The following is a 25,987-nucleotide window of genomic DNA, read 5'->3' as shown; positions in this document are numbered from 1 at the left end:
ATGACCTATTGACACAGGAATGAATTGGTTCAGATGATCCTAAGGGAGAGTAGTATTGGTTTGTGTTAGTTGCTGATTGGCTTTGGGAAGGAGCCCAGCACAGACTGGGGGCTACATACTTTTTTGGTAGTATGGAGGATTTCTTTTCTAGTGTTCCACATCCTAGAAAAAGATATAAAGAAAATGAATAGTTTGGAGGGACAGGATTAGGACTTGGGAAGGTGAGTATGGAGGCCTTACAGACCAACATGTAATTAACAGTCCCTTTCATTATATTATATTTTATGGTTCAAATAATGTAATCCCAAAGAAAGTGTATCAAAAAATATATTAGTATTGTTTGTTTAAATGACATGCCAGAATAAATAGGAGCAACTCATTAATGTAAAATGGTAAAGTAAATGAACTTTGGTTTATTTGATTTTCTATTTCTTGCTAACCTGTAGTCTGTGAGAATAATATATGTATTTTATTCCTCAGTTACCTTTTTGGTTAATAGTCCTTTAAATTTCCTATGCCAGCAGGTGGTAATTCATCTTGCAACTTGAGTTCTTTTCCTATCTTAGGGTATTCCAGCCTACTATTTTAATTCTACTGAAATATTTTAGCTTGAATTATTTATAAGGACATAACCAGTTATAGCAAGTGGTTCAAGGCATTAGTGTTCATTTCTGGAATATAAGTTCCCTGCAATCAATGCTATGTCAAGTTAGGCTGACGTTATGGTAGGCGGGTATACCTTTAAGCTAATATATTTGTTTTCCTAGAATTTAACGGCTCTAGGTTCTAAATTCTAATGAATTTACTTGGCTAAGGCCTTACTCTTTTCCTATTAAACTTCCCTTAAAATACAGTATAGCATTTTTTTTTGCATGAAATTAAAGTGTCAATAATTGTTATTTGTCTACTACATGGAAGCAACTCCTACCAAATTATGCAATACTATGGGAATATGCATGTATAAAATGCATAATATATAAGACTTATATTTTTGAATAATAGTAGCACAAATAGACAATTTTTCTTAGGTTAAAGTAATAAGTGATTGTCTTAAGTACTTCTGACTTCTGGAGTTGTGTCATTCTGTCGGATAAGCAGTGATCTATTCTTGCATTGAGGTTCAGTTCTTTCATTATAGTGATAATGTTCTAAAACTATAGTAGTATTTTGGGGGAATAATTTCTGCCTATTTGATACTAAAAATGAATTGAGCTTTTCATCTTGAACATGCTGCTATCCAAGGGCATAGGATTTAATTAATTTTTAATTAGTATTCTCATTTTTCATATACTTGTTTGTATTCTTGTGTGCATTTTTAAAAAATATAACCAGCTGGTATGAGGACTGTAACTAAGTGTTAGAACATTGATAACTGATCCACATGGAGAAAGAATCAATGGTCTTGGTCTTTTACAACCAGTTTGATAAATACTGAGAACATACACCGTAGAAGGCACGGTACCATGAGTGATACTCTGGAAGACTGTTAGAATTTATTGTAATCAGTTAGGCTAACCACATAAGCAAACAGCAGAGGGTGTTCAGGAAGTTCTGGTTTCATTAATTTTAGGCAACATTAACGTCAGTTGATTTAAGAAATCAACCAAAATAGGTCTTATTTTACTTTGACATGTTGTCAGGAGTCTCATCGTCCTTTCCAGGAAACTGGAACCTTTGATTAACAAGAAGTGTAGGCTGCAAACTGCTAGCAGTTCTGGAATTCAGTGTCTCCATTTCCTGTCATTTAGTAAATTTTAGGGACTATTTGCATATTACCTTTACTAATTGGCTTAAAGAGAATGGCATTTGTAAAAACAGGAAAAAATACTCATTAATTTTTTACCTCTATTTTTATAATATAGAGTGAGTTTCAGTTCTAATTAAGATGGAATCTTCCGGATATCCAACATTAATACTATAATAAAAAGTAGGGATGCCTAGGTGGCTCAGTGGTTGAGCATCTGCCTTTGGCTCAGGTCCTGATCCAGGGTCTGGGAATCGAGTCCTTTATTGGGCTCCCTGTGAGGAACCCGCTTCTCGAACCTCTGCCTATGTTTCTGCTTCTCTCTGTGTGTCTCTCATGAATAAATAATATAATCTTAAAAAAATAAATAAAATGTAAATTACATGATTTTCTTGTAATTTTGTAGCGCTTTGAACTCCAAGATTCAGATAGCTCTATGCTTCCTAAAGAGGTGGTGAGAGTGGAGAGGCTGGTGGAAAGCCCTGCCCCCCAAGCTGCGGTGACTGTCCGGATTGCAGAAAAAGAGGTGACCATTCAGGTAACAGATCAAGCTTTATACTTTCTAAGATGTGCTTTGTTCTGCGCATTTTTTATAACCTAAATTGGGTTTATCATCCTCTTATAAATCTTCTTTGGTTCTGTAATGTCACATCTATATATATATCTGTATCTCTATTTATCTATGGCTCCACAGTCATGTATGTTTGTAAACTGGAAAAATTCAGGAGAAACACAGGGATAGCTTTTCATCAAAAAGCAAAGTTGACCTCTGGAAAAATCAAATTAAGTACTGAATAAAGCATTGTGTATTCTGAGTCCTTAGTAAGAAATAGTATTTTCAAACATATTTAGCAGCTAAGGACCACTCTATTCAAATAAAATCTTTCTAAGCTACATGCAACACTTAAAAGAGGAGCTGTTCTAGTTACAAAGTGTTTAGAAGAAGGGAAGGATATTTGGTCATAGAGGTCCATCTGCTTGCTCTACCTCTTTTCCTTTGAGGGCCCTGAGAACCCCAAGAGGTGATGAGAAACTGTCCCTTAGAAACACAGCTTGAAAAACACAGACTTAAGTGAATTTTAAGCGAATGTAGGAAAGAAAAATGCTTGCCTTCTTATGTGCCAGAGTACACGTTAATTATAAACTTTTTATGTGCTTTAATGATATTATTAATACTTATTAATGTATTTATTCATTCATCAAACTGGACATTGATTATATCTACTGTGAGCCAGGCTCTGTATTAAGAATTATTAGTGCCCACTCTGTATTAGTCACTATATTTGCCTGTTTGCATATATTATGCCACTAAATCCCCCAATAACCCTGGAGGCAGGTTTTATTTTGTCCATTTTATAGATTAGAAAGCGGAAATGTAAAGAGGGTAATTGATTCACCCATGGCCACCAGCTGAGAAACATCACAGATGAGATTTCTAGATAGGATCACTTCCATTACGCTCTGCTGTCTCTTCAGATGAATGACCTTACTAGGCTGATGGTCTAAATAGAATCAGATGAGTAAGGATTACATTGGAATGGCTGTGGAATATATGTACAAATATATACATCTTGGAGGATGACATAGGATTTTTCCAGCGGTCAGGAGTGGAAAGGTGATAAGACACTTGAGGCAGTTTAAACAGTTTGTCCAGAGGCATGAGGTGTGAACAAGATTTCATTATTTGTTTCCCTTTGATAATGGCTTTCTGACTTCATTGCCTGCAGTCCCTTCCAGTTAGCCTTTTTTGTTACCACCAGGATGATCTTTCTTAAATACTAATCTGCGCTTGTCACTTCCAAACTTATAATTCTGTAGGGTTCATGCTGCGTACAGTATGATCAAGTCCTGAGTCCTCAGCAGAACATGGAAATCTTCTAGTGGGGTCCCCAGGAGACTAATAAGGAGGAGATAGGAAATAAAAGAAGTAGGTGTGAAGGATGGGAGGAGAGATTTTAAGAACAGATGCTTCTGAGTGGTAAGCTAAGAGTGGAAAAGGATTTGTAGACATGGATTTTAAAAATCAGGAGGTCAGTGGTGACTTTGGAGAGTCCTGATGGACTGACTCTAAATTCTGTACTGAGCATTGGAATTTGGACAAAAAGCTTCATTCTCAAGTAGTGACATTGTTATTATAAGTTATAAATAGCCTGAAAATGACATGATTCTTATGAAAATATCTGACAGCGCAGAGCTTTAATTTTAAAGGGATGATTGATTTGGAGGGCTGATGGTAATGATGATCAGATCTGTGAATGAGAAAATACTTGTTGCTGTATTAAAATATCAAAAACAGTACAGAATTAAATTGAGCAAGGAATTATTAGGGGCTTCTAAAGCATAGTTATGTGCTTTCATTTACTAATGTTTTGAGAAAAACATATGCATATTATATTTACTTCTCTTTAATTATAGGTGCCAGCTGGGACCAGGCCAATAAATCAACCTTGTGCATCAGACCATTTTATACAGACTTTAAGCCATAAACAACTATTGGCTGAAATGATGCAGTCTCACATGGTTAAGGACATATGTTTAATTGGAGGAAAAGTAAGAATAGCAGTCTCACTGCAGATTTGTTTCCTGACTTTTGGTTGTTTTGACTTATCCCTTGAATGATTGTGTTTCCATTTGTAGGGTTGTGGAAAAACAGTCATTGCTAAGAACTTTGCAGATAACTTAGGATACAACATAGAACCCATCATGCTCTATCAGGTATGACGTTCATTTTTAGCACTTGGACTGTAAACATACATATTTGGACCATCAGTAGAACCTAAGAATATTCTTCCTTGAGTTATGACTTGTTAATTTTGATGTACATAAATGACAACAGCAATTTGGAGTACAATTATATTTATTTGGAATTTTTGAAAATGCATTCTGGGACATCTCCTGTGCACAACATACCAGGGTCTGCTTTTCAAGAGAGATTCAATTTACCTGCAGGTGCATACATACGCAGAACACATTTAGTAGTAGTTTGGAAATCTAAACAAAATGGGTTTCTGCAGCAGTGGGAGATAATTAGGTCTTCACTGAAGAGACTATTTTTTCTTGTGGAAAAATATACATAAAACTTACCATTTTAACCAATTTTAAGTGTACAGTTCCTTGGAATTAAATGTGTAACTGCCACCACTATTGATTTACAGAATTTTTAAATTTCTTTCCTGAATCTCCTTTTCTTTCACCCGTCCCCCTCATCCCGCCCCTCTGGCAACCACTAGTTTGTTTTGTGTATTTACAGATCTGTTTCTGCTTTTTGTTTGTTTATTCATTTTGTTTTTTAGATTCCACATTTAAGTGAAATCATATGGTATTTGTCTTTCTTTGTCTGACTTACTTCCAGAACATTTTTCTTCAAGTAGAAAGTCTGTATTCATTAAAGAATAACTTCCCATTCCCCTAACCCCAGACTCTGGTAGCCTCTATGCTTCCTGCCCCTATGAATTTGCCTATTCTAGGTACTTGTTTTAAGTAGAATCATACACTTTTTGTCATTTTGTCTCTATTTTACTTAGCATGATGTTTTCAAGGTTCATTCATGTTATGGCATATATCAGTTTCATTTCTTTATATGGCTTTATAATTTTCTCTTGTATAGATATACTACTTTTTGCTTATCTTTTAAATGTTGATGAACACTGGTAGTTTCCACCTTTTGATTAGTGTGAAAAATGCTCCCATAAACATTGGTGTATAAGTATCTGTTTGAATTCCTACTTTTAGTTCTTTTAGGTATATATCTAGAAATGATACTGCTGTATTGTAATTCTGTGGTAATTCTGTGTTTAACTTTTTGAGGAGTTGCTAAACTGTTTTCCAGAGCAGCAGCACCATTTTACATTCCCACCAGCAATGTGTGAGGTGGTAACTCCTTAGTAGTTTTGATTTGCATTTCCCTAATGACTAATGAGATTGGGCATCTTTTCATGTGCTTATTGGCCATTTGTATGTCTTTTTTGGAGAAATGCCTATTCAAATTCCTTGCCTATGTTTCAGTTAGTTTGTCTTTTTGTTGTTGGGTTGTAGGAGTTCTTTATATATTCTGGATATTAACCCATTTTCAGTCATGATTTGCAAATATTTTCTCCCCATTCTGTAGGTGTCTTTTCACTCTTCATACTTTCCACTGATGCACAGAAATTTTTAATATTAATGAAGTCTAATTTATATTTTTGTTATTGTTGCCCATGTTTTTGGTATTACATAGAATATAAGTCATTGCCAAGTCCAATATCATGAATTTTCCCTATGTTTACTTCTAAGAGTATTATAGTTTTAGGTCTCACATTTAGGTCTTTGATCCCTTGATCCATCTTGAATTAATTTTTGTACACAGTGAAAAGTAAGGGTCCAGCTTCAGATCATTTGTATATGGATATCCAGTTTTCCTAGCAGCGTTTGTTGAAAAGACAGTCTTTTCCTCATGGAATAGTCTTGGCATTCTTTTTTTTTTTTAAGATTTTATTTATTTATTCATGAGAGACACACACACACACACACAGAGGCAGAGACACAGGCAGAGGGAGAAGCAGGCTCCATGCAAGGAGCCCGACGTGGGACTTGATCCTGGGTCTCCAGGATCAGGCCCTGGGTTGAAGGCGGTGCTAAACCGCCAAGCCACCTGGGCTGCCCTAGTCTTGGCATTCTTGTCAAAAATCAATTGGGCAATATATACAAGAGTTTAATTTTGGGCCTTCTCTTCTCTTCCCTTATTTTATCTGCCTATCCTTATCTCAATTCCACTCTCTTTTGCTTGCTACAGCTTTGTGGTAAGTTTTGAAGTCAGGAAGTGTGAGACCCCCAACTTTGTTGTCTTTTCCAGGATTGTTTTAAATATTTAGGATCCCTCGAGTTTCCATTTGAATCTTAGAATAAGTTTCTCTGTTTATGAAAAAGTTGCTGTTGAGATTTTGATAGAAACTGCCCTGAATCTATAGATCACTTTGGGTAGTATTATCATCTTAATATGTCTTTCAATCTGTGAACACGAATATCTTCTCATTTATTTGTCTCTAATTTCTTTCAGCAATGTTGTATAGTTTTCTTTTATCTTCTTGGTTAAATTTATTCCTAAGTCTTTTGAATTATTTTTGTGAATGTACATGTTGTATATAGAATGATAAAAAAGCAAACTTACAACTGATGTTTTTACTGAGTAAAGTTTTCTCGTGTGTATTTGTTTGTAATGGTATCTCCTAAGGCATTTTATCCTACTAATGTATTGATTCTATATGTTAGGCTTTGGGTGGATCTTTTTACTTACAGCAAAGTCTCTGTTTTTATTCTTTAAACAATTTTTTAAGTGGATGTAATACTAGTTAGGTACATTTTAGGTTGTATTTTGCAGTTTTAGTTTATTCTTTAGTTAAACTTTCTTATTGTTAACTTACATTAAGAAAGTTTTTCTTTTTTTTTTTTTTGGAAAAATGACATTCAAACCAGTCACATATTGTGACTCTGGATTATAGAAAGTATTGTTAGCAGCTCATCCTTCAAAGCGTTGAAAAGATTCCTTTCAATACTGCTTTAGGGTAATTTGTGCCTATTGGTTGAATTGACCAGAGCTTAAATAAAATCTATGAAGAAGCATAGGATCCAAGTTTATGAAATCATGAAGAAAATAAAAGTGAAGAGATTAAAATAGTAGTGATATCCTTGGTCTTTAGCTATAAACATGTAGAGAAAGTAATTTCTACACTGTACGGGAGGTGACAAGTCTTGGAACCCACTGAAAATATATTTTGAAATGAGTTTTTATGACTTAATTGTAGATCTACTGGCTTTTTAAAGGGAATTAAGGAAGTGGGAGAGGGAGTTTATCTTAAAATTAAATATCCGGAAGATGCCATGAAGGCTACCTTGCCCTCTTATGAAATCACTCTTCTTGATGTCTTTTGTAGAGATCAGAAGGAAGGTAGTTCAGTATGCTAGCTCATCTGTCTCTACCCTTACGTAGCTCATGTTAGAAGTGATCTGAGGATTGCATTTTATCATTTCATCAACCTGTTAAATATCACCTTTCTAATTTCCAATGAAAATACTGTTCTACTAAATTTTGAGGGGGGACCCAAATCATTAATATATTTGTAAAATAAGTTAATTTTTTCTATGGTATCTTATATTCCACTTATAGGTCAAGGATAATACAAGGATAATTTATTTCCCAGGTGCCATTGCTTTGAAATCATATGGAGACCTTTTGAGGATAATATTTCTTTTCTCTATGACTCCAACCTAATTTGTTAGTAGTATTATAACTAAAATTATACACATGATTATTCACATTAAAATAAAAACTTGGGACATCTGGGTGGCTCAGTGGTTTAGCGCCTGCCTTTAGCCCAGAGCATGTTCCTGGAGTCCCAGGATCAAGCCCCACATCAGGCTCCCTGCATGGAGCCAGCTTCTCCCTCTGCCTATGTCTCTGCCTCTCTCTCTGTCTCTTATTTATTTATTCTCTCATGAATAAATAAATAAAATCTTTAAAAATAAAATAAAAACTCTCATTCTCATGAAAGCTGAAAAATACTTTTACCTCATCAGTTTTTCCAGATAATATGGTTTCTCTATCAGGTTTCTATAGTCAGTTTATGGTGATTTACTGGTAGTGGTAAATTATCCTAAGATTCTGTGCTTGAGCTGTGAAAATTATGGTCACCTAATTCTGCTGTTCATTAAAAGAAAAACCAAGCAAGAGAGTGTCTTTGTATCTACCAATTCAGATCTCAGTTCCACTGGAAAATTATCCAAAGTATCCTGTCATTGAAAATCTTATCTTTATATGTGAAATAATTAGTTTAAGAGGCTGAGAACAGATTTCTTATGTATTTTTGGAGAGTGACAGCAAGCTAACAAGAATACTATTTTAATGTTTTTTTACTTTCTTATTCAGTTTGTTAATTGATGGCTAAACAAAGGTAGGAAGATTCTACCAGAAAGGATTGAGAAAACTACGCAGAGTTAATTATGCAAATTAATTGCATATGCTGAAAACCCCTTTTCCAATTTAGCTTTTCTGTTCATTAGTCTTTACAGAAATATCTAGAAGAAAAATCATTGCTGAAAGCATAGACTTCAAAAAAGGATAGAGAAATATAAAAATGTAGGTGAGGTCTGTTTCCATCTCTCTCCATAGAGCTTCAGCTTCTTTCCATGAACTGGATTAAAGCATAAATTAGGCACTGTATTGACATTTACAGATTTGTAAACTGTTAATCAGTTTGTTTTCGTGATAGAAACCAAGCTCCTGAGATCAAATATAAGACTCTTTGTTCACATTTTCACATTAATTTGTAGAGTTCATTGATCTCTCTTGGACAGATGGACGAATTTGCTAGAATTAAAGATGGGTTTGGGTTTTATAATAGTATAGTCCATATTAGTGAAAACTTTCTGGAAGTTTGAGCTGACATAGAGAATTTAGTGGGAATAAGTAACCCAACATCTGTTTTCCTAGAAGATGTGGAGATTTCCCTGTTATTTGTACATGTATAAAGCCACACTTAATCTGTGGGTTTTGCTTTATTTTTAGACAGCTATTTTTAGAACTGGATTTCATATGAAGAAAAAGAAAAACAGAGCCTTAACACAAATTTGTGGCAGTACATAAAGTAAGTTTTATAATAGGTTATAAAAATCTTAAATCACTTGGCTCAAGTGTTAGGTCAGATTCTTTTAACTGGTTATTCTTTTTATAGTGTTGAAGCCAGTGATTTCATAGTATTGAAGAAATCCAAGTTATTATTATTTTCCTTCATAACCAGATAAGGGCATGTTTCCAGATTTCTTTCCACACCATCATAAACAGCACCAGAGCTGAGATATCTTTCTTTTGTTAAAGTACTGGTTGGATAAAAGCCAAGTCAACTCCAATAAGAATTTTAAGAATAAATGAGTTCCTGGGACTTTTAATGAGAATAATCACTATTGAAAACATTGAAATCTTAGAGTCATTTTGATTTTTTAGCTAAGTTTTTCTTCCTATAGCTAAACTCAAACCAAATCCTTTTCTCTATCTTCCATCTTATTTACAATTTCTACTTCTTCCTGTTTAACCAAACACAGTGGAAAGTTTCTTTCTTTCTTTCATTCTTTCTTCTTTGTTTTCACTACTCTATGTCTTGGATTTATTTACTCACTTCTTGTCTTTGCCTTGACTTTGGATTTTTCTCTCATCAGGATTTTCAGATAGCTGTATTCATTTAAATGGTTAATATTCAACCTTGGAGGCAGACTTTCTATGATTCTATGTAGCTCATCTTGTCTTCTTGACTTCTTATTTCGCTACCATGTGTCATCCTTCCTCTCTTCTTTGTATTTGTTCTTTTCTCACTAGACTGATCTTCATTAGGTTACCTTAGAATTTATTTACCTCAGCTCCTTCAAATTTCTTGTATTACAAAATATATTCTTAGAAAACAATGTATGTCATCGTCACTTGAGAACTTTAAAATGGTTGACGTGAGCAATCCTTTTCAAGTCTCAGGCTTACTAAGGTTCCTATCTTGTGTCTTCTTCAGATTCTCCTTGTTGATGACATTGCTTTGTTTCCTATCTCCTTTGTATTGAATGTGCTTTAAAATTTATTGCAGTCTATCAAAGTATAAAATTTGGTGCATATAAAAATTTCAAGGTCAGCAGGATAAAATTTCCCTTCTAATTTGAAAGAACATTTTTATTCAATAGGATTTCATATTTCTTGCCTGGAATGTCAGAGTTGTGCTACAAGGACCAATAACTATAACGTTTGTCATAATCTCATAGATAAGTTAGAGTGCATTATAATTATGCATTGTATGGGTTAGTTACCTCAGTAAATTTCATCAGGGTACTAATAAGCAGGTGGCAGTTGCACACACAGGGAATTTTACAAATTAAATTGTAAAGCCACAAACTACAACCTTACTCCAACAAGTTGCTTCATAAATAAACTTTATTGGAAACAACAGAGTGTAGGTGGCTCTCTGTAATATATGACCATTATTGGAAAAGGTTACTCAAATTTATGCTCAACTAATTTTAAAGTCACCATTGTGATTATTGCCTATACATTTCATCATTTATTACATTTCTTCATTCTAAAAATAATGAATACAATTCATATATATCAAAATCATTTTTAGGCAGCTGATATAATTTCTTTCCTTACCACATTTTAAAGATTTTCATATAGTGCTTGTGCTTTATTTTTAAAATAAAAATGCCACAAGCTTTGTTATCCATATTTTGCAGCTTTAAGGAAATGAAGTGATAACGTCTCTAATTATTTGAATGCACACTCACTTCACACCTCAAATACACAGAAAAGCTAGTTGTTTCATAGAAGTTATATAAAGAAGCAGTTTTAGAGCACTAGCTAATTACTTCAGTAAAAAGCCAGTCTCTTGTCACTTTAACAAGAAAAAATATCTATCAAATATATAATTTAAGCAATAGGTCGAATCAGAAGATGTGGTAATATAATGGGAGGGTTTTGTGAACATTTCTAAAAACAACCTATGGCTGTTATTTAGAACCGAATATATACTCTTTTCTTTTGGAGATTTAATTCAGGATGTATTTAGAAAACAACTCATTTCTGTTCTCTAGTTAGCTTGAACTGAATGTTTATGCACATTCTGTTACTGTCTTCCCATTTCTTTTATGGACACTTATGGGCTTTTTTTAAGGAGCATCAAACAAATGAGTGAAATTACTCTATAACAAGGTTGATAAATTCTTTCTTGAAAGGGCTGGATCATAAATATTTTTGTCTTTGTGGACCAGGTGGACCCTGTTGAAACAAGTCGACTCTGCTATTGCAGGAGAAAAGCAGCCACAGGCAACACATGAATGAATGAGTGTGGCTTTGTTCCACCTTAGCACAGTTTTGGTGGTTTTTGTTTTTCTTCTTTTAATTAAGAGGGTTTTTGTTGTTGTTGTTGTTTTTAATTGAGTGCAATTCACATATAGTAAAGTTCAGTCCATTTTGATAAACACATTTGGTTGTATAACCACTATCTCAATTGAGATAATGGGATGTTTCCATCAGCTCAAAAAATTCCCTTGTGCCTTTTTGTAGCCACCCCCTCCCTGCCACTGGCAACCAGTAATCTGTTTTCTCTACCTATTTTGTCTTTTCCACAATGGATTTAAGCAGCCTTTGGAGTCTGGTTTCTTCCGCTTGCATAACGCATTTGCGCTTCATCCACATTGTTGGGTGTTTTAGTATTTGTTCTTTTTAATTGCTCAGAATCTTATCACATTTTTATTGGTATTTATGTCAGCACTTCTGTGTGTTCCTGTAACAGTAGCTTTCTTTCTGGTGCTCAGCCCTTCTCACCGTGGTTATCAACACTAACTTCCTAGGCTTCCCACCTGTTTGCAGCCTGGGTTTTTCCCAACCCATCCTTCCAACACAATTTTGTTCTTTGTCATTTTCCCCCTGCTTTAAGCCTTTGACTCAGCTTCTAATAGTTTGGAGGATACTATTCAAATTCTGTTGCTTGGCACACCACTTTTTAAATTTGGCCCCTCCAAGCCTCTCATAGCCAGGTTTGAGGCTTCAACCATAGGGCTAACATTCACGTTTTAACTCCAGCCATCAAGAATGGCTCGGTCTCTTCAGCATGACTTGCTGTGTGAGGCAGCTATGCTTTCTTGCCCTGCTCGTGCTGTATGAACCTCCTTCTCCTGTGGACCCGATCATTTACTCTTCACAGTTTAGCTCCATTGCTGCTGTCTCTCTGTTTTCTGTTATGTCCCAGTTTGATTTATATGTACTCCCTGTGCCTTTCACTGGCTCTTCAATCTGTGGTTCTGTGCTGTAATAATACTGTATCTGATTGAGTCTAACATGCCATCAATTATAAGACACACCATTATTTTGTGTCTCGCTGAGAAGGTAGTGCAGCAAATTAAATTATGACATGACTTTATCAGTTAGCATTTTTTTTTTATTCGTAATGGAAGAACTCTTTTAGACCTAATTTAGATCCTGTGTCGCTTGTGCATGCAGAAAAAAGAAAGTAAAACTGCGATAAATGGTGGAAGCATTTTCAAAACTCCTTTACCTTCAGAGACTGACTCTTCTAAAGCATTTTTTGGTTCAGGTGTAGATGTGTATGTTGTTTCACATAATATTCTCCTCACCCTCTGTGCTTTGTCAGGAACAGAATGCTCTTCCATTGTTTCCAGGATATTCTTCCAAACTACTGATAGCCATTTGAATTTTGATACTGATACTTTCTTGATTTTAACAGGGGGTTGACTGAAATGTTTTAAGGCAATAGCTATGACTCCTATTCTTTTCCCGAGTGGTCTTTAATTTATTGACTAAAACATGAATGGATTCTAGTTGTCCTTTTTTTTTTTTGCCCACAAACATTTAAAAACTGAGTTCAAAAAAAAAAAAAAAGAAAAAAAAAAAAAAAAAAGAAAAAAAAAAAATAAAAACTGAGTTCAGAAATGGGCAGAGAATTAATTCTCTGGCTAGCAGCTGTTGTAAGATTCTGTCCACTGAAGATGCATCCTGATTTCAGGGATATAGAAACGTAAAAAAGTGTTTATGTTGGAATTGATGGAATTTAGCTATTTGCCTGTCCCATCATTTGCAAGCTCTTAGGGGGTAGGAGCAGCATGTAGGAACATGGCACATAGTAGTTGTCAGGATGAAAGTGAAACTTGCAAATTCTATATCCTCTGTGAATTTTGTAATAAACTATAAACTAAGGGCAGTTGTCTTTTCATAGTGATCTTCCTCATCCTTCTTCATTGTCTTAGCCTATTATTCCCTCATATGGACAGACCAGAGTTTATCCAACCAGTCTCCTATATATGGACAATTAGTTTTATTCCCATTATTTTGTAATTACACACAAAGTTGCAGTGAGTGACCTTGTGCACATGTGTTTTTTATATCATTAGAAGTGTATTTTCAGGACTCATTCCTAAAAGTGGGATTGTGAGGTTGATAGATAAATGCATGGGTAGTTTTGTTAGGAATTGCCAAATTTTCCTTTATATACATGATACCATTTTGCTTTCCCATCAATAATGCCAACAGACAGGGATACCAAGCTTTTTAATGTTTGCCAGTTTAATTCAAAATAGTATCTAAGAGTAGTTTTAATTGACATTTCTTATATTAGGAAAGAATCATTTCTAATTTTAAGGAACATTATGGCTTTTTTTGCTAAATTACCTTTTTTTTTTTTTTTTGCCCATTTTTCTATTGAGTTTTTGGTCCTTTTTCCCATCTGTTTTTGAGTTTTTAATGTATTAGTCATTCTGCTCTCTGTCTGTGATATATGCTGCTTCTATTTTTTCTCTGCATCAGTTGTCCTTTGCCTTTATCTATGAATAAGGTTTTTTTTGCCTCATAGAATTAAAAAAGATTTTTGTAGCCTAATTTATTAATATTTTGTTTTATTACTTCTAGCTTTTGAGTCATGGTAGACAGTCTTTCCTTATACCCAGGTTATGAAGGAATTCACTCATGCCTTTTTCAACTTCTAGATTGTACGGATAGTCCTCACACATAGCACCTTCTGTTTCACAGCCAGCAACAGATCACTGAGTCCTCCTTGTGCTGCCCTCCCTGTGTCTCTCTGACCACAGTTGGGAAAGGTCCTGCAGCTTTACAGACTCATGTTTTAAGATTGGGCCCACGTGGGTAATCCAGAATAATCTCCTCTTCTCAAGGTCCTTAGTTTAGTCACATCTGCAAAATTTCCTGTGTCATGCAGAGTAACACGTTCACAGGCTCATGGACGTCTTTATAAGAGCATGTTTCTGCCTACCACCCTGACCATTTTAGATCACCTCACTGGAAAGCATTGCCATTCATATTTGAGTTACAAATAAAGCACACCTGCATCAGCCTATATAGTTTTCATATCGATAGTGATTCTCTCTGTAGCTACAAGCACCTGACTTCATCATTATATTTTTTGGTGTAGTTGTGACTATGTATTTGTTGAAGTTATGTAGTATTTTTATAACAAGTTATTTTCCCTGTACTAAAGTTTAGGCATTATCCTATATTTTTATTTGAAATAATGTGTATAGGTGCATTGTATTACCTGTGGATTTTTTCAAGCTTATAAAGCAAATGTTACAAGGTATTGTTTATAAAATGGGTGTATGGGGCCCAATAGAATTGACAGCCATTGGGCTAGACCATAGCACAGTGCTTGGCATGAAGAAGATACTCAGGAAATATGTACCATCTTAGAGGTTGGGGTAAATCTAAAAATATTCTAAGGTGGAATGACTTATTTTTATGTATGTCAGGGATAGGTGTGATTATTCAGACATTGTTCTCATTCTCCCCATAAAACCATTCAAGAGCTTCTCTATTTATAGTGTTCTGTAATGTAGAAAAAGCGAGAGAATTATTTAGATCAACTTCTGATTTCTGAGAACAAGTTCTTATAGGATAAAGCAGGAGACTATTTTGAGACAAATTCATTTCAGTTCTAGAATTGTAATTTCCTATGTATTTCCAGTATTTTTCCAAAATAAAGTTTCGTGATGATTTAATACTTTTTCTGCAGCCTCTTTGAAGTAATCAAAGTTATTTACCAAAAAAGTTAAACCAATGAGTTACTCTAAAATATGCCAGTAAAGTGGAATTTCCTGACTTTCAAAATTAAGGATGAGAAAGGTTAAGTGCCAGAGTTTATACCTCAAATTAGCCAAAGCTTGTACAATAGTTTCTAGCTTATTAATTTTCAAGCCTTTTTTTTTTTTTTTTGCCTGCTAATTGTACATCTTTAAAAACAATAAGCAGTGGACAATGAGGCTCACTCTGAGATAAGAAGGAACTGGGTCGAGGCCCTACTACCATCTGTTTTTATTTGAAATGCTTTGCTTCACATCAGCGTGATCTGCTTTAGCCTGCTAGTGTTGTCACATCAGTTTGTTTTTCAGTCTTGGTCTGTTTTTCTACTTGCTAGCTTTTTAAAAACAACATAATGAAATGGGGGAATTTAAAAAAATTCATGGTTGTCTTCAACTGATAGAAATCCATCTCAACAGTGTGTTATTTTTATAACTGAAGCTTTCTGAAATGTATCTTAGGTTCTCATTTTGACAGAGGCATAGTCAAAAGTCGAATGTAATGACACTTGCAGTATTTTACATTAAGCTCCCAACTCGAACTACTTGGAGTGTGTATATGACAGGACATAGCACAGAGTTATGTATTGAAAAGTCAAGATACTGCTGGTTTAACTTGATCATCTTTTAAACTTATATATTGTAAAAAATGAAAAGTGTGTTAAAATTTAACTGTGCAGTTATAAAGTTTCATTTAGAAAAAATAGCCTTATGTTGCACAAATTTGCCACTTAAAAGGCAATAGATTTTATATTTGCTTTTTAAAAAACTATCCAAATTTGATATTCAAATCTTTTATAATATTTTTGAACTATGCACTAGACTTCTTATTTAATTGAAACCGTGTACTTCTTAGTAATAGACAAAATCTTTTGTATTATCTTAACAAATTTAGTTATCATGAGGTATTTATTAGATTTCTAAAAACACAGTAGGAGGCCTTTGGTCATGTGTATAAAAATAAACATTACGATAAAACCAAATCCATTAGCCCAGGGAAGAAAACAAGTGACCAAGGAATCCTACCAAATAAGGAACTGTAGCTTGAAAGGTATTTCATTTACCATCCTTGGTGATGCAAAAACATGGGATCTGTAAACTTGAAGAAGGAAAGATTTTCAAATTTGGGGATTCTCTGTGGAATAGCTCCAAATTTAAGGACACTGTGTAATGAAGTCCAGTACTATTGGTAAGAACACATTGTTATACTTGATCATCTCAATTAGTACTTTTGTTTTAAATGTACTTTGAAGTAATTTTGATTAGGAATCTTGGGAGAATTTTTTTTCTTTTTAATTTTTTTATTTGACTATAGTTGACACAATTTTATATAGTGTCAGGTGTACAAGTAGTGATTCAGCTTCTTTGTGTCTTGTGCTATGCTCACCAGGAGTGTAGCTACCATCTGTCACCATACAGTGCTATTCCAATATCATTGACTATGATTCCTATGCTACTACTAATTTCTGGCTATTTTGTATCTGCAGCTTTACCAAATTCATTTATCACTTCTAATAGTTTTTTTTTTTGGTGGAGTCTTTAGGGTTTTCTATGTATAGTATTATTTCATCTTCAAATAGTGATAGTTCTTCTTTATCAATATGGATACCTCTTCTTTTTTTTTTGTCTGAGTGCTGTGGCTTTGACTTCTCATACTATGTTGAATAAAAGTGGTAAGACTGGAAGTCCTTGTCTTGTTCCTCATCTTAGAGGAAAAGCTTTCAGTTTTTTACCGCGGAGCACGATGTTTGCTGTGAGTTTTTCATATATGGTCTTTATTATGTGGAGGTATATTTCCTCTAAATGTACATTTTTTGAGAGTTTTTAGCATGAACAGATGTTGAATTTTGTCAAACCCTTTTTCTGCATCCATTGAGACGATCGTGATTTTTATCCTTCATCTTGTTACTGTGATGTATCATGTGGATTGATTTGCAAATATTAAACTATCCTTGCACCCCTGGAATAAATTCCACGTGATCAGGGTGAGGGTGAGTGATCCATTGAAAATATTGTTGGATATTGGTCTGGAGTTTTCCCTTTTCGTGGTGTCTTTGTATGGTTTTGGTATCAGGGTAGTTTTAGTGTCTTGGAATGTATTTAGAAGTTTTTCTTCCTCTTCCATTTTTTTGGAATAATTTGAGAAGAATGGGCACTAATTCTTCTTTAAATGTTTGGTAGAGGCAGCCCCCGTGGTGCAGCGGCTTAGCGCCACCTGCAGTCCGGGGTGTGATCCTGGAGACCCGGGATCGAGTCCTACGTCAGGCTCTCTGAGAGGAGCCTGCTTCTCCCTCTGCCTGTGTCTCTGCCTCTCTCTCTCTCTGTGTGTCTCTCATGAATAAATAAAATCTTTAAAAACAATAAATGTTTGGTAGAATTCACCTGTGAATCCATCTGGTCCTGGATCATTATTTTTTGGTAGTTCTTTGATTACCAGTTCAGTTTTGTTACTAGTAATTGGTCTGTTCAGACTTTTCTATTTCTTTCTGATTCTGTTTTGGAAGATTGTATGTTTCTAGGAATTTGTCCATTTCATAGTGAATACTATAATCCTTTGTATTTCTGTGGTGTCAGTTGTTACTTTTCTCTTGAGTCCTTTCTTTTTTTCTTGATGAATCTGGCTAAGGGCTTATCAATTTTGTTTATCTTTTCAAAGAATCAGCTCTTGCTTTCATTGATTTTTTTTTCTATTTCTATTTATTTTTGGTCTCTGTGTCATTAATTTCTGATCTGATCTTTGTTATCTCCTTTCTCCTACTCACAATGGGTTCATCTGTTCTTCTTTGTCTAGTTCATTTAGGTGTGTAAAGTTAGATTGTTTATTTGAGTTTTTTCTTGTTTCTTGAGGTAAGTCTATATTGCTATGTATTTCCTTTAGAACTGTTTTTGCAATTTTGGACCATTATATTTTCATTTTCATTTGTCTTCATGTACTTTTTTATATCTTTGATTTCTTCGTTTGCCCATTGGTTATTTAGAATTGTTTAGCCTTCACATGTTTGTGTTTTTCCCAGTTTTCTTCTTATGATTTATTTCTAGTTTCATACTGTTGTGGTCAGAAAAGATTCATGTTATGATTTCAGTCTTCTTACATTTATTGAGGCTTATTTTATGGCCTAACGTGATCTGTTTTGAAGAATGCCACATGTACACTTGTAAAGAATGTGTCAGGTGTTGTTTTTGGGTGGAATGTTCTGTATGTATCTGTTAAGCTCATTTGATGTAATGTGTCATCTGTAGACACTGTTGCCTTATTGATTTTCCTTACATCCATTGATGTAAGTTGGGTGTTAAAGTCCTCTACTATTAGTGTGTTACCATTAATTTCTCCCATTGTATTCGGTAATATTAGCTTGATGTATTTAGGTGCTCTAGGGTTGGATGCAGAGATATTTATAATTGTTACATCCTCTGGTTGGAGTGATCCCTTTGTAATTTTATTTTATTTTTTTTATTTTTTATTTTTATTTATTTATTCATAGAGACAGAGAGAGAGAGAGGCAGAGACACAGGCAGAGGGAGAAGCAGGCATCATACAGAGAGCCTGACGTGGGACTCGATCCAGGGTCTCCAGGATCACGCCCTGGGCTGCAGGCAGCGCTAAACCGCTGCACCACCGGGGCTTCCCCCTTTGTAATTTTATAATGCCCTTTTTAACTCTTGTTACAGTCTTTGTTTTAAAATCTATTTTGTCTGGTATAAGTATTGCTACTCTGGCTTTTTTTTTTTTCCTCATGTCTGTTTTCATGGAAAATGTTTTTCCATCCCTTCACTTTATTTTGTTCATATCTTCATGTCTGCGGTGTGTTTTCTATAGGCAGTATATAAATGGATTTTTAAAAAAAATATGTTGTGCCACCCTGTGTCTTTTGAATGGAGCATTTAGGCCATTTTAGTAGTTGAAAGTAGTTATTGATAGATATGTACTAATTGCCATTTTGTTCATTGTTTTCTGGTCATTTTTGTAGTTCTCTGTTCCTCTCTTACACTCTTTCTTTGTGATTGATGAATTTCTGTGGTATGGTGTTTGGATTTCTTCCCCTTTATTTTTTTGTATATGTTACAGATTTTGAGTTTGTGGTTACCCTGAGGTTCATTTATAACATCCTAAATATATAGCAGTCTATTTTAAGTTGATGGTCATTTAATCTCAAATACACTCTTTAAAAGATCATTTTTTACTTGCTCCTTCATGTTTCCTGTATGGGCTGTTACACATTATGTCTTTTTAATCATAATTTTCTGATGTCAAATTATGGTCACTTGTTTTCCACCTTTAAGCTCTTAGGGCAATCTTTTAAGGGGCCTTAGTATTTTATAGTCAAAAAAAGATCATGGCAAGAATGAGGAGTTTGCTAGAGAGTAATGAGATTAGTGATGATGTTATATATCTATGTTATTTTTATGAGGAATATGTCAAAAAAGAAAAGAAAGATAAAACTTTGGTTTGATTTTGAAATTCACAATTTTTGTATGTACAGCGTATTTTGCAAATGTTTTAATCTTGGAAATAAAAAGTAAATATATCCTCAGCTTTATTGTCTAGATGCCTTTAGTGATTCCAAAATGCCTTGTTTTTCTGTTTTTCCCCTATTAAAAAAACACAATTACTCAGGGTCCAAACCACTTTCTGAATGTGTAGAACTTTATTGCTGATTACAAGCTGGTCTCATAATAGAAACAGGGCTTTCTGAGGTATCTGACATGAAAGCCATTTGATTAAGCCCTAGAGACAGTCAAAAAGGACAGCAAAGGGAAGGGTATTCTTTAACAGATTTCGTTTAGTGCCTCTGGGGATTTAGAGTTGAAGTAGCTTGGAATTCAAGGTGGTACAAGTCACATTCCTGATTTTATACTCTATGGACTACTGTTAAGATATTAACAATCTAAAGAAGGTCTTTGACCATTCCCAGCTCCTATGATGCTTCTTGTCTTCCCTTAAACTCTTCTGGAATTAGGTAGCTATGGGCAGGCAGCCTCTGCAGAGGAAAGGAGTGATGCCCATTATGCCCTCATCTAGGTGAGAAGGTGAGCAAGGTGAGGTTGACCTGCTTCCTCTACCAGCCTATTTCTTTAATCTTAGCAAGCCTCTTTCTGTGCTGCTTCAGGCAGGAGGCTCCACATTTATCCTTAATGACCCTCCTTGAATCCATCCACTCTCCCCTATCTCCCACCTAATGAAAAAGTGTTTGGCTCCCTGCTGCACAGTGTCTGCCATGGGGATCAATTCAGAGAAAGCAGTTTTAGTTTTGTCAGGAAAGTGCCGAAGGGGACACATTAGACTGAGCAAAAGTGTTGTTAAGTAATTCAGCTTTGACACACTTCTTAGCCTTCTCCCTATCCAACCTAACCCCGCAGCCAGTCAGTAGTCTAGCATCATTTACTTTTTCTAGGATCTACTATAGCTATGAATATCTCCAGTAGCTCTAACCCAATATTTCTAGACCCATTGTTGAGAATTTGGTGGAAAATATATTTGGCATATGGAACCTTACTTGGGATTTTTAAGAACACACATCAGTTATGTTGGTTGAGTATCTGTAGATATTTCTTTCTCTCTCAGTCTCCCTTTTGTTTTGGCAAGAATGTTCAAGTTCTACTCCCTTAGTAAATATCAATTAATGTAATACTGTAGTCATCGTGCTTTACATTGTATCCTCAGATCCTATTCATCTTTTTTTCCAAAGATTTTATTTTTTTGAGAGTGAGAAAGAGCATGAATGGATGACTGACAGGGAGCCTGACATGGGGCTCAATCCCAAGACCCTGAGATCATGACTTGAGCTGAAGGCAAATGCTTAACTGACTGAGCAACCCAGGCACCCTGATGTTATATATCTTATACCTGAAAGTTTGTACCATTTTACCAATTTTTCCTTATTTCCCTTCTCCCAGGCCCTGATAACCAAACCACCTTTCCATTCTCTGTTTCTAAGAGTTTGACTTTTTTTTTATTCTACATGTAAGTGATACCAGAGAGTATTTATTTTTCTTTGTCTGGCTTATTTCATTTAGCATAATGCTCTCATGGCCCACCCATGTTGTCACAAATGGCAGGGCTTCTTGCTTTCTCATGGCTGAAACATACACCATTATATGTATAGAAAACATGCTCTCTTTATCCATCCATCCATAGATGGACATTTAGGTTGTTTCCTTTATCTTGACTCTTGTGAATAATGTTGCAGTGAACACAGGAGTACAGATAATCTCTTAATATCCTGTTTTCATTTTCTTTGGATATATACCTAGAAGTGGGATTGCTGAATCACATGGTAGTTGTATTTTGAATATTTTTAGGAACCTTCATACTGTTTCCATAGTGGCTATACCAATTTATTTTCCCACTAATAGTGCACAAGTGCTCTCTTTTCTCCACATCTTTACCATTTGTTATTTCTTGTCGTTTTGATAATAGCAGGTCTGAGGTAATCTCATTGTGGTTTGATTTGCATTTCTGGATGATTAGTGATGCTGAGCATCTTTTCTTGTACCTATTGGCTGTTTAGAAGAATTTCTGCTTAGATCCCTATATTTATTTTTTTTTAAAGATTTTATTTATTTTTTCACAAAAGACACACAGAGAGAGGCAGAGACATAGGTAGAGGGAGAAGCAGGCTCCATTTAGGTAGCCCGATGTGGGACTCGATCCCGGGACTCTGGGATCACACCCTGAGCCCAAGGCAGACATTCAACTGCTGAGCCACTCAGGCGTCCCAAGATCCCTATATTTAAATCAGATTGTTTTGTTTTGTTTTCCTGTGAAGTTGTATGAGTTTTTATATAATTTTGGATATTAACCCCTTATCAAATATATGATTTACAAATATTTTTCTCATTAATAAGTTCCCTTTTCATTTTGTTGGTTTTCTATTTTTTTGTTTGTTTTGTTTGTTTTTTTAAGATTTATTTATTTATTTATTCTTGAGAGACATACAGAGAGAGACATAGGCAGATGGAGGAGCAGACTCCCTGTGGGGAGCCTGATGTGGGACTTGATTCCAGGACCCTGGGATCATGACCCGAGCCAAAGGCAGACACTCAACCACTGTGCCACCCAGGTGCCCCCATTTTGTTGCAGAAACCTTTTCTTTTTAGTTTGATGTAGTCCTACTAGTTTATTTTTGGGTTTGTTTTCTTTGCTTTTGGTCACATTAGAAAAAATCCAAGACCAATGTCAAGGAACTTACTGTCTGTATTTTCTTCTATGAGCTTTGTGGTTTCAGGTCTTAACATTCAAGTCTTCAATCCATTGTGAATTGATTTTTTATGTATGGTGTAAGATAGAGGTCCAGTTTCGTGTTTTTGTATATGATTCTGCTGTCTTCCTCATACCATTTACTGAAGAAAATATCCTTTCCCCAGTGTATATTCTTCACTATCTTGTCATAAATTTCTTCATCATGTGTGTGGGTTTACTTCTGAGCTCCCTATTATATTCCATTGATCTATGTGTCTGTTTTTATGCCAACATCATCGTTTTTAATTCTATGGCTTTGTGATGTTGTCTGAAATCAGGAAATGTGATGCCCCCCCCACCTTTGTTCTTTCTCAAAACCTTTTGGCTCTTCAGTGCTTTTTGTGGTTCCATACAAGTTTTAGGATTGTTTGCTACATTTCTGTGAAATATGCCATTGGAGTTTTGATAGGGATTATATTGGATCTGTAGATTGCTTTAGGCTTTGGAACATTATGACAATACTAATTCTTTCAGCTCATAAGCCTGGAATACCTTTCCATTTATTTGTGTCTTCTTCACTTCCATTCATTAATATCTTATAGTTTTCAGTTTATTTATTTGTTTTAAAATTTATCTCATGGTGAAAACATTGAAATTATACACTCAATTGTAGATATTTAATTTGTAAATATTAAACAGATATAGATATTTAATTAGAATATGTTGCATCCCATAATCTATTCTCTAAACAATAGTAGAAGTAAATCAGATCATGTCATTTCCTTGCTTAGAATCTGTCAATAGCTTCCTGTCATATAGAATAAAGTTAAGAACTCTGTATCCTGGCTTATGAGCCCTCCATTAATGCTTTTCAACCTTGGCTGCCTACTAGAACCACCCAAGGAACTCTGAAAAACTTCCAGTGTCCAGGTCCTATCACCAGACAGTTTGAAGTAACTGGTTAGAATTTTTGACAAAAGCTGGTTGGTAATTCTACAGGCAGCCAGGGTTGAGAACCACTGCCCAGGGTTGGGAGGCCTGCCTCTCGAGCCTTCTCTCTCCCTGCTGGATGACCCTTTGCTGATTATGCTTCAGCCTCACTGGGTACTTTCAGTCCCTTAAATCTGGCTAGCTTCTGCTTTTGGGCTTTTGGACAGGCTGTTGCCTAAGCCTCAAATACTCTAACCTCCAATGTTTGCATGGCCTCTCGTCTGTCAAATTACAACCTAAATATACTGAGAGAAAGCATCCATGGCCCACCAAGTCTTTAGCTATCACATTCCCCAATATTTTCTTTTTTTTTTTTTTAATTTTTTTTATTTTTTTATTTTTTATGATAGTCACAGAGAGAGAGAGAGAGAGGCAGAGACACAGACGGAGGGAGAAGCAGGCTCCATGCACCGGGAGCCTGATGTGGGATTCGATCCCGGGTCTCCAGGATCGCGCCCTGGGCCAAAGGCAGGCGCCAAACCGCTGCGCCACCCAGGGATCCCTCCCCAATATTTTCTGTATAGCATTGACCCGCTACGTGATCCTTTTTCTTAGTCATGTCTCCTCCCTCTCTTCCTTCCTTCTTGTCCTCTGTCTCCTTTCGTCTGTTTTTGTTCTCTTCCCTCTGTAGAGATCGTGTTTATCTCTTCCACTGCTGTATCCTCAACACCTGGAACAGTGGCTTAATGAGCAGATAAATAATTTTGAAAAATTTACATTATTTTTAAAAGACCAGCTCAAATCTGACCTTTGTCAACTTTTCTTTGCATAGCTTCCTTCCATATTACCTTTTCTTTAAATCCTAGAACAAGAATTTCTTCTGTCATACAGCATTGTCACATGATTTCTATTGGGTGTTCTGAGCTGTTAGCTTAGACTTATTGTTAAATGTTGATGTATTTGTATTTTTTTTTATTTGTTTCTAATCCAGCTGTTGTTTATCAAGTACCCACTAGGTGCCACACATCTCATTTAATTCTAAAGATATTTTCCTCACATCATCCATTTATTGTATTATAAGGAAGTAGCAGATTTGGAGTCGAAACCCTGCTTTGCTTCTACTGTACCTGCTATTTCCATGTGGCTGGCCAGAAGGGTTTTGAGCCTGGCTAAATGAGGCCAAATACCATATCTGTTCTTTTTACTGAATACTGAACTGCTTATTCATACTTAACAATGCCCTTGATTTTATATATTATCACTTCCTTTTAAAAAGACAGATATCATTGCAAATATTTAAGCAGAATTGATTGTAATTTTCTCACGTGTTCTTCTAATAGCGTCATACGCTTGTGATAAAATGCAGCAGAGTTTGTGCTACCATTTGAATAAAATGTGATTCTTTAGTTTGTGTGTTGCTGGGGTTCCGTTCAGTGATCCCTGCTATTTACCTTTCTTTTTGAAAGGCTTCTCACCTTCTTTTATATACTTTGTTGTCCATGAACATTTCTGCACAAGCTTTAATAAGTTGGCTTATTACAATATTGCTATCCTTAGGTTGTGGCTTTTGTTGTGGGCAATAGAATCCATTCTGACCATCTAATACTGAAAGGGTCTTATCACTGGGTATTAAGTAGCTTACAGAATTTCTGGGAGAGATGGGGAATAGTGTTTAGATTTTGTCAGTTAGAAATGACAGAGCCAAGAGAGTTTCAGCTGTGGCTGTTCTAAAAGAACAAGTCCCTTGAAGCTGGCTGCCACCTCACACTCATTGCTCACTGACACTTTTTTCCGTTCCCAGTTGTGTGTATGTGAGAATACTTAGAGAACCTGGGTCACCTACAGAACTTCAGTTGCAAAGCGTCTAAGAAATAATGTTTCTAGTTTCCTAACCTTTATAGTACAGGAAGATCAGAAGGATGTTTGATTGGGTGTCTTCACTGAGTACATAGGACATTTTTTTTACACTGACCTTGACTTATGTTTTATTTTGCAACTTTATTAAGATCTGCTTTTGTTGGGTCAATCGTTAGTGAAACAGTGGGTTTGACTTCTGGTTAGCTTTAGAAAAAGAATTTTGTTCTGTGTTCATAGAATGAGTCTTTAGTCAAAGCAGATCATCTTGAATAGAACCCATTGGTTATAATGAAGAGAGTTATAAATGGTTCAAAATCAGCTTTATCCCATCTGTAGCAGAGTCACTTAAGGCAATCGTGGTAGGCTCGTAAGGCCATCATTGTATACATAAAGGAAGCACTGTATATATAAAGGAAGCATTTTTTTATACGGGTGGCAGGTTAAAAATAGTTCTTTATGAGAAGAACGTGGAGGAGAAGCATGGAAGAGTTTACAGATAATTTTATAATATGTAAAATGAGAAGCTTCTTTAAGATCAAACATAAATGACACTGAGGAATGTTGGCAGCATGCCTTACATTCTGTTCATGGAGCATGCTTAGACTGTAAATAATGGCTTCATTTCTATTCTGGGACCTAAAAATTATTAACATTCTGTGTTTATACAA

The 25,987-nt window shown here is 35.3% G+C and overlaps 1 protein-coding gene across 1 annotated transcript in view; it reads left to right on the top strand.

Annotated features, from left to right (window-relative positions):
• The window catches only part of VWA8 (von Willebrand factor A domain containing 8), a 342,545-nt gene that overhangs the window by 72,855 nt on the left and 243,703 nt on the right, over nucleotides 1–25,987 (top strand). Inside the window, exons 10-12 of the mRNA XM_041731061.1 lie at nucleotides 2,151–2,282; nucleotides 4,160–4,294; nucleotides 4,382–4,459. Of these exons, the coding sequence (XP_041586995.1) occupies nucleotides 2,151–2,282; nucleotides 4,160–4,294; nucleotides 4,382–4,459 (345 nt within the window). The remainder of the gene's footprint in view (nucleotides 1–2,150; nucleotides 2,283–4,159; nucleotides 4,295–4,381; nucleotides 4,460–25,987) is intronic.

This window comes from Vulpes lagopus, chromosome 16 (genome assembly GCF_018345385.1).
Source record: "Vulpes lagopus strain Blue_001 chromosome 16, ASM1834538v1, whole genome shotgun sequence".
Classification (NCBI taxonomy): Eukaryota; Metazoa; Chordata; class Mammalia; order Carnivora; family Canidae; genus Vulpes; species Vulpes lagopus.
The sequence above is the reverse complement of the archived record's forward strand: the minus strand, read 5'-3'. Positions and strand labels throughout refer to the sequence as shown.